This window comes from Pleurodeles waltl, chromosome 10 (assembly GCF_031143425.1).
Source record: "Pleurodeles waltl isolate 20211129_DDA chromosome 10, aPleWal1.hap1.20221129, whole genome shotgun sequence".
Classification (NCBI taxonomy): Eukaryota; Metazoa; Chordata; class Amphibia; order Caudata; family Salamandridae; genus Pleurodeles; species Pleurodeles waltl.
In genome coordinates, this window is record NC_090449.1 from 160,840,165 (window position 1) to 160,854,391 (window position 14,227).

A 14,227-nucleotide genomic window follows, 5' to 3' on the forward strand; every position below is an offset into this window, starting at 1 on the left:
AACTATAACACTTATTGTTGTTCAGTAAATATATATATATGTAAATATATATATATATATATATATATATGTATATATATATATATATATATATAATATATATATATAAATGTCTGTATATATATATATATATATATATATATATATATTTACTGAAAACAATAAGTGTAAAGGCATGTAATAGGTGCAAATGTCAATTCAAACATTATGTTTTAAACTAGCAAAACCAATTAAATTCACCAGTAATAATTATCTCATCTAACTGTTACTCGTGCCCTAAGGTAACTATAACATGTGCTCTCACCATGCACACCAAAGTTTTTGGCAAACCCAAAAACCAATTTCTTGTGGAAACCGGGTCCTAACTGTAACTATCCTGGGACGACCACAGACTATGAATTAAAAAGTTCTGTGGAAGGGGTAGTGGTCTTTGAAGTGTCTGTCACTCCAGCTCTTGTCTTCACACCACTTTTTTCTGCAGTATCCTGGTTAGACACATACCCTTTTTCTTCTGATATCTTTCTGACCTCCTCAATCTGCATATCTCACTCTTACCTGATAGAGACTTCTAGCTGCAGATTCCTTACCTTAGAGTTATCCCCAGGCTGGATCCGAATGATTTTTCTGAACAGTACCCCTACATGCCGGTAGGTGGCGTCCTTAGGCTCCGCATAGCGTAGTCTACATCGTCCGCGATGGAAGTGTAATTTGCTGTGCCCATGTAGACTCCACCCAAGCGCACTGACATCAGTTATTTTCTTTCTGCGCCAGGCATCTCAGATTCGGAGAAGAGCTACATCTGGTCATTTTTTGACTAACGTTTTTTGAATTTTTGTCAAATTCTTTTTGAAGTTTTCCTCCTGCTGTGGCAGGAATGTCTTCTAAGAAGGCCAGCTTCAAGTCCTGCAGTGCCTGTCATCGACCGATGTCGGTAATGGGACTGCATCTTGTATATCTTTGGTGTCTTGAGAGAGACCATGACCCCAAGGCCTGCTCTGACTCCTGCGCCATGAACTTGAATGCCTTGAGGGAGCGATCCCTCAAGCTCCTGGTAGCTCGACGTGTGACACAGTGACAATCAAAGTCCTGGTCGAGAGAAAGGTCCCAGGAGTGGTCACAAAGTGTGAGATCTTCATCGCACTCCAAGTTGTCGAGCCATTTGGGTAAGTCCCATCACAAAAAGAAGTAGAATTTGAAGAGGTCTTCGATTTCTCTGCATTCATTGGCCGATGAGATGAGGGAGCATCTGCATTCGAGGTCTGGCTTCTTGGTAGAACGTGCAGCTGGGCTGTCGTTGCACCGCCCTGATTTTCCGGGAGCCAGAGCGCTACCCCGTAACTTAAAGCATTCTATGAGGCAATAAGCTTCGTATTTGGGAGACCTGACCCCTTTGGCATGCCTTTGGGCCTGAGGGATCGGCAAGGGCCCCTTCTGGTTCTTCACCAGCAGCTTGGGCCCATCTCCAGTAGGGCCTGAGGATTCATTCCTGGACCAGCGCCGGTCACACCACCACAACCTTCCCCGAAATACTGCTCCCAACGCCAATGCTCCCGGTGCCACTGGCACTGCCGTCCTCATTCTGCTACCCGACTCCGACAGAGAGCCGGAGGGGCATTTCCCGACGCCGCATCTGGCAGCATCTGGAGCCATGCTTTCAGGCTGAACCCTGAGCCCTACTCCTGTAGTGCAGACCAAGATGATGGGTGCTGTCATGATGATTGTCAGCTTATCTTGCTTAGAAATTGACCTTTCTCTTTCATAAAACTTGAGGCAGTAAGGTGACATTATCATAAATGATTGTAAGTGGAAGCCAAGACAATTGCCTCAGTGTTTGCAGTGCCTCATAACACTTCCTGTAATGGAGCATAGACGTCTATTTGTCAATTCTGCAATGTCATACAGGATTTGAGTTTGTCACGAACTAGCAGAAACCTATGTACTCAGAGTTTCTCAAATGGCGCTGTTTGCGACAATTAGATGTGTTTTCCTGGAAGCATCTGCTATGTGTTTGCACTACTCATTTACTCAAGACTAGATTTGCCAGCACAGTGTTGTGAGACACACACATGCACACACACAGCACTTCTGTCCACCTGGATGGTTCATTGGACACTGGACGTTGAAAGCCTTTGGATTAATCATCAATTTCATCCATCAGGCAGAGGACTCCTCTAGTCAGTAACACATCAAGCGGCCCACGGTGCAGAGATCACTTCTCGGCAGCCCGGCTCACGAGCAGACGGAACCATGGAGGACAATTCCACGACTTCCTACTCCATCCCACCCCAGCACTTCAATATCTCCGACATCATCGTCATCGTGGCCTACTTTGTGCTGAACATTGCCGTCGGAATATGGGTAAGTCCACCCAATGGTAGTGGGAGGAGGGGGGGGGGGGGTTACATACTCTTTCGTTCCATTTACAAAATTAGTGGTGGAACAACAGCACATATTCATTGGTGGAATAGTGAGGACTGTGCTCTAATCTGTGAGACATCAGCCTAAGGTACGCAGCTGCTGTGTTCCACTCTTGCCTTTTTACACAAAACTGCAAACTATTTATGCAGTCACAACGCATCGTAACATTTATTCACAGAAGCAATGCATTTTATGATGACTGGTAGATACTAGGCAATCAAGCATTTGAAGTATCTAAATAAATTCTGCAACATGACTGCGAAGTGAATCAACTAATCTTAGGTGCGATGGGGCCATTTTCGATGATGAAATGTTTCTAGAGCAGCCAGACCGTCATCATAAAGCCTGCCCTTTCCTTACTTTTTATATTTCTTCATTTTTTCCTTCGGTAGGAAAAAGTCACGTGATTTCATTTTGCCCATTGTTTGCACTAGTACACCAAGCACGGCCGGGCCACGCTGTTGTACGCGCCGTTAGTTCATAGGGTTCCTCGTGAAATACTAGGGCTGTTTGTACTGCTTAAGCCCCGTTCTACTCATTTTGCACGAAACAGGCACCTTAAAGCCAACAGTACTGACACATTTTGGAGGAGGGTGTGTCTGAAACAAATTAGACTAGAAAGTCTCTTAAAGTTCCAGGAATATTTATTCAAACGTCTTGGTATTATATTGTCGGGCTTGTCATTCATAGTTTATTTTTGTGGGTTTATATACTTCAGTTCTAACGTGATTTAAACTTTTATATTTAACTTACATTCTGATCTTTCGGAATCTTAGTTTCTAATGTAGCATTTTGATTCTTTTTTCTTACCTATGTTCTCTTACATTGCGGTTGCAACTTTTTGTGGACGCAGTGCACTTTAAAAAATATCTATAAAACGTGCAACAAACAACATTATAAACCCATTGTTTTACCGAAGCATGTACTCTTTATTTCTCGTAGCAGCCTTTAAGACTTTGTTTTTTGAATGATCGATTTTAGGCTTTTGTAATACACATAACTGAAGTATTGTCAACCAGGCAACCAGGCAGTATGTTTTAGCCAACAGCTCTTCGCATCTAGTGGGCCTCTCCCTATAAGGGGAAAAAAGTGAGATTACACTTCCCAGACTTCAAAGGGAGGAATCTTGGATTGCCAATCACTGTCCTGCTATCTCTAAGAGTAGGTGGTTGCTTCTTAGCATCTCTGATGGTCTTGCAATGTGTGCCTAACACATTTCTTCCCAAATCACAGTTTACTCAATACAAGTATTGGGAACACCTAATATGTGCAATAAAAAGCCGTGTCTGCAACGATCGATTGAAGCATCACTGGCATCTTGTGTGTGGGATTGGAGAAGTATTCGGAACCTCCTTTCTGATGCTGTCGCATGAATGGCTAACCTTAATAATTCGCGAGACACCGACCTCAATAAACTAGGGGAGAATTTGTGGGGAATGCCTTCCGATCCTATATTGATTTAGCATGCAATTCAACGTCTTGGTTAAGGAGGAATGTTAGCTATATTTGAAGAGCAGATCTCACACTTCGGTCCTAGTCTGAGAAATACTGTCAGAATAGATTGTCAGTTTTTGGTGGTTTGATCAAGCAGAATATATTAAAGATGGGACCAATGGGGAATTTATAAATTTTTTGAAGAATAGTGCCTCAAAGATGTCTGAGCCTAGGGCATTCCCATTTGCAAAGAAAGCTGTAGCTGCAGCTATTTTATCCTGTTGTGACTGGTCCTTCCAGGTAGGCCCCACTTCTAGATGTACCTGGGCATGGACGTCATGTAGCAGGTCGCCAGAGGTAGCAGCTGCGACCCCAGACCTGCCCTTTGTGACCCCTGGTCTCAGCGGAGGAAACTTCACTGCCAGGAACACAGTGACAGCTCGTCCTTATGGACATCAGCTGGGGATCCTCACGCTTTGTTTTCTATCAATTGTTATTTCACTAATAGTAAATAATATTTTATTTACTATTAGTGTAATACAGTTAGCTGGAGTATGCTTTTAAGTGTATGTTGTGTGCGTGCTTGCGGCAAAGCGTGTTTTTTGTGAAAGAGGGTATGTAAGTGTGAATTTGTGTGTATGTGTAAGCGTGTGTGTGGGAGTGAAAGTGGAGGTCAAAGGGCAAGTGATGTCACTTGCGCTACCCCTGGCATTTCTGTGAATTGACGGCCATGCAGTTGGGTGAGATCTAAGTTATTTACGTACACTACTGATTTAAGGGGTTCAAGCAATTTGCAATTGTAGTTCTTGGTACAATTTGACACATTTTCAAATTTTCTTGCTCCGGTTACAAAGAGTCCCAAAAGGAATGCAGAGTTTATTAATGAAATTCCTTTTTTGCCTGCTCTTGGAGTATATAGCCTGTTAGCGCCACAGCCCTTAGGGCTATCACCAAGCAGTGACAGTCTTAGAAAGCAGTTGTGGTCCCTGCTTCCCATATCCGAGACTCTCGGCCTCTTGGCCTGCATGTTTGTGTCTCTGTTGATGTTGAGCTATACACAAGTTCGCCCACATTATTGCCTGATAGGCAAGAAGTACTTTTAGACATACTAAACATGTATCGTTCCTCCACCGTGGTCACAAGAAACAGTTAATTCTCATTGTGCCACTAGCAGGGTAATCACACATGCACAGATGGCTAGGTGTGGCTCTCCGCATCACACTAGCGGAGAAATACCGCATGCACAGATGGCTGAGTTTAGACCTGTGTGTGTAACACTAGCAGCGTAATCTCACATGCTCAGATAGGTGAGCATCCTCTGCGTGGCGCTAGCAGAGTAATCACACATGCACAGGGACTGAGTGTAGTCCTCCATGTGACACTAGCAGAGTATTTACACATGCACGGATGGCTGAGTATTGTCCTGAGCGTGACACTAGCAGAGTGATCACACATGCACAGGTGGCTGAATAATGTAGTCCTGTGTGTATGATCCTAGCGGAGCAATCACACATGCGCAGATGACTGAGTGTTATCCTCCATGAGACACTGGCAGAGTAATCACACAAGCACGGATGGACGATCCCATCAATGCCTGGATGTTTAGTAACACAGTCTCTCATTCAGAAAATAAATGTGATCATTTGGTACGTCTCACTTGCAAGTCGTTGTTGGTCATACACTTCCCGATGAGGAAGTATTTCTTCTATCTCCTACACCATGGGCAATGGCACCTCATTCCAACTTGGTGATGATTGTCTACATCTCCCTTATTCTGGGACAGCAGTACATTGAAAGGTGGTATGTCAAAGGTATGTGTGAGTTGGTGGGAGGTCATTGCTTCTTGGGTTACTATGGGTCTGCCTATTTATGGTCCATGTCTTAAATTCCTAGTTGGGAAGCACACGGCGTGTATTAGTGGGTGTGGGCCAAAATCTAAGAGCTGGTCCTACCTCATAGGACATGAATTGGGATCCCACCCATTGCCCTGAACTCACCCCTCTGGGTTGGTAGCCAGGGTGGTCTGGCGTTTCTCCTTTATCCCGATACCTTCCTGCAGGTCTCGATTAGAGCTTCTGACACAGAAAGCCTCAGGGAATCTACCAGCTGGTAGGTTGATTAGGCCTGCCACCAGACTGGCTAGCCTTGTGCCCCAGGGGGGTCCGGTTCTTGCCAAAGGAAAGGGCAACTCTCCATTTAAGCTCTGCAAAGAAGTTATCTCTGTCCAGTGCTGCCTGTGATGGGCTTAGCAGGGCAGAGGCCTTGAATGGCTGCCCGATGGCCACAACCCCGAGAGCACTTTGCTCCTCAGTTATCTGAGAGGATTCTACCCTTTCTGCTCACGTCCACATTTAACAAACACCCACTAAACTACAACATAAATCAGGCCCTAGCAGTCCCTGTCAATCATCATAGATTCAGTCTTTGGCATAGCCTTTTATCTCATCCTTTATTCTGAAGGAGGGACATTGCTCAGTTTCTTTCTGAGTCCCCAATAAACTAGCTCTCCCTGGTTACTGTAGAATATTGTTTTTGGTGCAGGCACAGCCATCTAGCACTCTACAGTCACACTTGCATACACATGGAAAAGAATATAGTTCTAGACCATAGGTATTCACAGACATTATCCCAGGGGCCAAAATGTAATACCCCTATCCACCCCTAAACACTAAAAATACCCTTACCACCCTACACCTCTATCCACCATTAAACACTAAAAGTACCTTTACCAGCCAATGCCTTGCATACCCACAAACTCTAAAAATACTTTTACCACCCTGTACCCTCACCCACCTCTAAACCCTACAAACAGCCTTACCATCCTGTACCTGTACCGACCCCTAAACCTTAAAAAATACCCTTACAACACTAAACCCATCTAACCCCGACTTCTGCCTTTGGCCCTTCTTGTGCTCCCTCTTATTATTTGACCTGAGGTGTCATTGCATGTGTCCTGAAAGAATACAGCCCTCTTTGGCCTCTGCTCATCTTATGGATGCAAAATTTGTGGGTGACTGAAATTCAACATTTTCTCATCTGGGGTGGCTGAAAAAATCCTCAATGATAGAATGCCTATTGCCCTTCTCCGGTTCCACTATCTCCCCTGTACAGATCACTTCTAGCTCTTCAGATGCTGAAAAAGATGCAGAAAATGGTCCTACTGAGCGTTATCTGGCATTGTTTGGAACTGGTTGCGAACAGTCGCACTAAATCCCAACTGCTCAGGTCCCCTGCACCTCACAAAACTGTAGCTTTGCTTTCTGTTGATGTGGTGAAGTGTTACTTAGGTTGTCAGTCAGTCAAAAGCTCAGAATGCCCTTTAGAATGAAAAATAGACGGAAGGATAGCCGTCCGAGATCCAAAATAGCAGTTTAGTCAATGGCTTCTCACTTGTTTCACATCCGGCCTCCCCACTGTACCTTCCAGAGATAACCGTGAGCAGATCGAAGTGCCCCTCTCGGTGTGGGAAGCAGCTGCGACCTTGGAGGGATGGGTGGGAACAGAGGCACTGCTCTCCACGTGAGAAAGATGAAGTAGAAACTTTGTGTACTTGCTACAAAGTCAGTCTTGGTGACCATGGTGGCAAGCTGATCCAGCGGGACCCCATGCAGAGAGAGTTTGTTATTAGTGACACAGGGACTCTGTGTTGCCAGGTTAAACAGAGGGTGAGATGGAGGTCCTGAGGGGCATGGCTGGACTGGCACCTTTGCGGTTTCTGTGGTCCTCCTGGGGAAAGGATAGGCAGATGGAGACACGGAAGGAAGGAAGTGTGGATGTGCAGTGGTAGATTGCATCCACTGTGTCCCTTCTGGTTGGGGCACACTATGAACTCACCCAATACAGACCCTATGTTTCAAATGTGGGCCTCCCTGGACCACAGAACTGGACGCTCCTTTGTAAACCTGAGACAGCTGGAGACAGAAGTGACAAACCCCCATACTCAAAAGGTGAATAAGACCTAAGAAGAACATTATACAGAACACCCATGATGTCGTAATTTTGCAATATGCAAAACATTGCAAAATCTGCACTTTTGTAATTCCCGTGATTTTCTTCAAAGCGCCTGCAAAAATTAAAAATTATCTTATTAAAAAATAGTCTGATCCTACTTTTATTGCCATTGTACCCAGTCAATAAAAGAAGAGTGCAGGTAGGTGTGTTACGTTCTTCTCCTGCCTGCCTGGTATCAGCTTACAAATACATAGGGCCATTCTCCTGAGCTAGCAAGCTGCAGCCTGACACCCTCCATATCTCCCTAGGACGCCCCCTTTCTGCTGCCTTTAGTCTTTTGCTCACCTCCCCCCGGCTGCCCTTTGACTCTTTCTCTTCCAGGACTTTTGTGTCAGGAACCCGCTCCACCTCCCTCACTTGTTCCACGTCTAAACCCAGGACGTTTATCTATCCCCTCCACCCCACCACAAGTCTCCAGTCCTCTCCCCTTTCCCACCACTGCTGCCCTTTGGAATGAGGGTTGTTAGATGCCAGAGAGTTCCTGTTATTAATCTGCATTGCCTTCTCTTCAGCTTTTTTACCAAGAGGTCTACCTCAGAATCCAAGCTTTCTATGCATATTTAGCTATTCTTGCTTCATTGTTTTCAACACAGATGGAAGAATATTCTAAACATGACTTTGCCAGCCAGAGTCAGACATCTCTCAGAGAACTTAGGCAATCACTGATGTTTTTTGCCCTTTTAGAGGTTCGTCAGTGTGATTCTGTTGACATGTCTTGAGTTTCAGGAAGCCCTCGAGACTGTTAATACCAAACCAACAGTGGAAACCCCTTCATATCTGGCTTGCATTGTAGGCCTGGGCTAAAATTGCTGTGAATAAAATCCCCCTTGAATGGTTGCTTTATGTATCCAGCACATTGATGAGAGTAAGATTGGGGGCTAGATTTACTAATATTTGGTTCAACGCAGCAAGAAATCTTTCTGCTCTGCGTCTAATGTAGAGAGCAGAAATGCGCCATATCTACTAAGCCAGGGCGTATTCCTGTCTTCCTTGGTACTGGCACACTTGTGACTGCCAAGAATCAAAGCGGGCACCCTCGCACCATGGTGCAATTGTGCGTACATTACACCCAGGACTGTTTAGTGCAGAAAAGGACACCTTCCTACACAAAACAATCATCTGAGGCATTTTTCTATTTCTATGTGTGCTGCAGAATGCAGCAAATGTGGAAAGAGGTAAAAATTAGGAGAAATAAACATATTTTTCCTTGTTACATCTCCTGTGGGAAGGCACACCACACAAGTAGAAAGAAGAAAAAATGAGGAGAAATAAACATATTTCTCCTTTTTACGCCTCTTCTGGGAAGGCGTACCATTTTTACGCATTCACATGTTTACTACCATTAGTAACTCTGGTAAAGTAATAGAAACTATGGTAGATGTGTGGAACACCCATGTTCCAACCATAGGATGTTTTACCAGGGCGGAGTAACACCAGGCAGAGACCTCAAATTTACAATGCCACACAGAGCCATGCAGGGTGTTTTTTTTGTGGCATAGTAAATCTCACTAAAGGGCTTGCATTGCTCTTGCGTCACCTTGAGTGATGCAAGGGTAAACACTAGCCCTTGAAAAACTGGTCCCTAATGTGTGTTAATTCTGTATTGTTTTGAGATATAGGTAGTCTCTCCTCCATGTTGATAGAGGTAATTTCATAGGAATGACCGCCAGTAGCATGAGATGAGAGAGAAACACTCCTCTGAACAGAATCAAAGCCCACTCTACATACATTTTAAAGCATTGGTAACAATATGTATTGCAAACAGCTGAGCTGTCAGGCCTGATCTCCCGTGAGGGAGAATACATGCCTTGTAACATGCTGTAGAACAGGACATTTACACATCACACAGTATGGCAAGAGATAGAAGGATTTCACCGCATACTCGAGTGGAAAAGGCCCTAAAAGCACACAAAGCAGCTCAGTGACTTCAGTGACTCTATACAAGATCCCTTTGGCTGCCCTGCACAGCCATCCCGCTTCCCCACCAGTGCACTCCTGCCCTCCTTATCCTCATTTCCCCCTTGGGCAGCTGCACCCAGTAACTCATGCGGATGTATTGTACCAGGTGGTCATTTGTGAATGCAGCTTCTGCAGTGCAGAAAGGGCGGACGAGCTGAAGGTTGTTCATGTCCAGTGTGCTTTCACAGCTGGGCCCTACCCAGGAACCGGCCGCATGCAGCTGTATCTCGAAGATGAGGCTCGGTACGCCCTGTCCTTGACAGAGGAGGCCTCAATTACACTTTCTCACTGAGTTCATTTCAAGGCAAATGGGAACCGTGCAGCAGTTCACATGCAGTGTTGGACACAAGGACACATCTTAGGGCTCAGATCAACAGCTTCAGCGTTGTTTTAGTAGGTCGGGAGGCCGTGCACAAGTCTGGGAGCCTTTGTAATTCTCACAGAACACAGGTTCAGTCATGTCCTGTTCGACATTTTATCCTTTTCAGTGTTTTGGAGAGAAGAAAGCAGGCAAAAGATCTTCCTATGAAATGTGTAGGACAAATAGAAAATTAACTACGCTGCTCATCACTAGTACTAGTTATTGTCCCTTAGATGCAAATCAAGTGTGTGTAAATAATCAAGTGTTATTACTCTCTGCTAGAGGGCGTTAACGTTAGCAGCATTCTCAGCTTTCTGAGTGCCTCACACAATCTCGACATTCCATACGTCTCCACTGTAAATGGTCTTGTGGTTCCAGCAATAATCTATATGTAACTCTTTCTCAGCCTTGTAGTATTTCACACCTCTCGCGCAGGGCGCATTCCAATAATTACACCAAACACTGAAGTGCTACCACACTGGAGCCGCAGGTAAAACAACCATAAAACTCCTGCGCTCCGCTTTATTTTATCACTTCACACTTCCCCCGGAACCTCTTCTGTGACCCCGGGTTAGTGCTCCGTGACCAGTCTCCCAACAACTAGACCGTCACGGAACACTACATCCCTCCCCAACTGGATCAAAAGTTACCATGCATACAAAGTCTTTTAGTTTTTGGCTGGGTGGCGGATTGGGTCTTAAACTGTACCTCCCGATCTGGGATCTGGGCTCCCTGCACTGGGTCGCTGGGGCGGCACCCACCGGTTGTCTCCCACCGCCTGGTCCAGCCACCGATGGCAGTTCACCCTCACGCTCTTGTGCAGGACTCTCAGTGGTCGGACAGTCCGATAATTGATCCTCTGCTTCTTGATCTCCGGAATTCTCCACAAACGTTGCTTTCTTGAACCATGAAATGTTCTGCGTTACCCGTTCACACCCTTTCTCTGCTGTCACCATGGTCCCGGACACCCCAGTCACTGTCCATACTCCAGGTTCATAGGGTGTGCGGAATTTCCATCCAGGTTTGCGATCCTTGACAATCACCTGGTCACCGATGTGAATGTCTCTTACCCTGGCCCGCCTTGTCATTGACTTCTCTCCTCTTGGCTTGTGTCTGCTTCGGGTGATAGGGGATGGGTTCCCACCCGGGTGCAGCAGGGATGGTGTCTCGTCTCGTTCCGGCAAGCATCAGCAACCATGGAGTCTGGCCAGTTGTGCAATGCGGGGTTCCTCTATATTCCCGTAAGAACCGGTGAAGGCTGATCTCCGGGTCCGTGGTTTCTAACACAGCGATTCTAAGGGCCTTATTGAGCGTGCACATGAAACGCTCAACCTCTCCATTGGCTTGAGGCCATAGCGGCATGATTCTTCTGTGTCTGACGCCCAAACGCCCCATCATGTCATGAAACTCACTCCCTTGGAAAGACGGTCTGTTATCCGTCTTAAACTCCTCCGGGAGACCAAACATGGCAAAAATCCTTTCAAGAGCTGGACCCACCTGCGTGAATGCAGTGGACGCAATGACCTCGACGACTGGATACTTGGAGTACCCATCTATGAGCGCCAGGGTGGTCCTGCCATCTGGAAAGCTTCCAAAATCGAGGCTGACTTGTGCCCAGGGTTTCGTGCATGCTTCTTCCATCAGAATCGGGGCCGGCACCTCCGGGCTAGCTGTTAACTGGCACGCTGGGCATTGTCGCACGCATTGGTCCACTTCCTCTTCAAGTCCAGGGAACCACACTGTAGTGTGGTCCGTTTCATGTATCCTTTGCGCGTTAGCTTTGGGCTTTAGGCCTTCGTGCACTTTGCCCTGGATGTATTTAATTCCTTTGCTCGCAGCATAGAGCCTCTGTGCACTTTGCTCTAAATGCTTTTTATTCAGCTTCGTACTGTTATTTTTCAAATAGCCAGTTCTACGGTCTTGTTTTATTTTCTTCTATCACACTGTTTAGCTTACTTCAGCACCGGAGTTCTCAAACAATACATTCTTGCTCGCTCTGTGCTTCAGTCAAGGATACAGTCTGGTACATTGCCGATAAACGTGGTAGGAGTTTAGTCTTTAGGGTTCGTAGAAAGTATTCTTACGTAGGGACGTTTCTTAGAACACCGGCGTGTTAGTTATAAAAACACTTCCTAGTTCTAGTACACGTAAGAGGGAGATTCCGACCAGGGAACCACAACTAGACGCTGACTACTTCGTTGCAGATGCTGAACCAGATCACAGGTCTTTGCTCAGGTATGAGGGTTGATGGTTTCCCAGGGAATCTAAAAGGCAAGTTAGAAGCTTAACATGCTGTGCTAGAAATATAACTAACTGAGAGAGAGTAGAATTAATTAACACCATGATAGCGTTATTCTTATGTTTCACTCTCCTCGTGACTATTTCAATCCTACTGTGTTGTATGGTTCTGGTTATTGCGGCTCATGCCTTAATATCTAAAATGCAGTCGTTTTATTAAAACAATATATAAAACTCAAACTGCCTTTGTCATTTGTATATGAGATCATACTGTAAATGAGAGAGTTGGTTTGGATCTGAGTGACCACGACTTCCCTGAGAAGTTCTATAGATGTCATGCGCTCGGCTGCCCAATCATCCCTTCTCCTTGGGAGAGATGAGGCACTGCTAGCTAGCCGGAGAAAAAACGGATTGAGGGTGACAGAGGTCCTTCTAAGTGGGTCAGACTCAGTCCCCCACACCAGAAACGATCCTGCTACCTAGAAATCCAGTAGTCTCATTTAGGATAATGAGAGCCCACGCGACAACACCTTTGCCCTCATGCGCGCCTTCATTTTCATCATTCCTTGATTCCCTCCGTGTGCTAACAGGATTACGCGATCTTGTAGTTGTCGTGGTATTACTAGCCTGTGCCCCTGGAGGAGAAGACCATCTACCGTAGAGCTTAGCTCGTTCCGGACTCTCCATAGTTTCGTCAAACGCTCTCGTTCAGCCGTGGTCCAGTTTTCCGTGTTTGAAAGGAAATGGCGCCATGATCCACTTTCCAACGCTAGCTTCACACGCAGCAGTACCACGTCTTCAAGGATCGCTTCGGAGATCTCCTTTGTGTTGATTGTCTTGGGGCAGCTCCCTTGGGCAAGTGCATGCACATGCGCTTCGGTGTCTGCCTCATCTTGACTAGGGGCTTGGGTCTGGTCCGGCGGGTGTCAAGACAGGAAGTCCGCTGGGTTCTTGGCCCCTGGTTGGTACACTACCTCCATGCCATAGTGTTGCAGCTGAATTGCCCACCTTTCGATCGATGTGGTGCGCTCCCCTTGAAAAGGGGAACAAGTGGTTGATGGTCTGTGACCACCCGGAAGGGTCTTCCTTGGAGATAGAGGTGGAAGTGCCCGCACGCCCACTTGATCGCCAGGGCCTCCCTATCGTCGCTCGGTTGGGGTCAACGCCTTACTGGCGTATGCTAATGGGGCCCACCGGCCTGGCTCACTCTCTTGGGCCGGCACAGCGCTGAGGCCTACCGGGCTCGCGTCAACAGTCAGCTCGGTCTTTCTCATCGGGTCAAAGTATGCCATCGTAGTGTCACACAGGAGAGCCTTCTTGAGTTCTTGGAATGCTTCTTCTTCTCGGCTTCCCCACTCCCAGGGTGCATCCGCTTTCGTGAGGGCTCGGAGCGGCTCTGACAGCGTGGCCAACCTTGGGATGAATCTACCGCAATATGTTGCCATTCCCAAGAAACTCCTCACTTCAGTCACCGTCTTCGGGGCGGGGGCTTTTCTGATGGCGCTGGATTTGCGGGGATCTACTTGGATGCCTTCCTGGTTGAAGACATATCCGAAAAATTTGATTTCTTTCTGGAAGAAAACACACTTGTTTCTGTGGAGGGTGAATCCATGTTCCGACAATCTTTGATGGTGTCCCTCACTTGCCGATGGTGATCTTCAGCCATTGCGGAGTAGATTAATATGTCGTCGCTTACATTCATCACGCCTTGTAAGCCTGACAGTGTCTGTCAAATGGTGTCCTGGAAGACCTCCGCCGCCGATGACACACCGAAGCTCAGGCGCTTGTATCTTCTCAAGCCAAGGT

At 46.4% G+C, this 14,227-nt stretch overlaps 1 protein-coding gene across 3 annotated transcripts in view; it reads left to right on the forward strand.

Moving 5' to 3' along the window:
* Nucleotides 1–2,214: 2,214 nt before the first annotated feature.
* The window catches only part of SLC5A10 (solute carrier family 5 member 10), a 546,087-nt gene continuing 534,074 nt past the window's right edge, over nucleotides 2,215–14,227 (forward strand). For all 3 annotated transcript variants that reach the window (XM_069210113.1, XM_069210111.1, XM_069210112.1), the window contains exon 1: nucleotides 2,215–2,358. In XM_069210113.1, coding sequence (XP_069066214.1) covers nucleotides 2,248–2,358 — 111 coding nt within the window. In that variant the 5' untranslated portion in view covers nucleotides 2,215–2,247. The remainder of the gene's footprint in view (nucleotides 2,359–14,227) is intronic.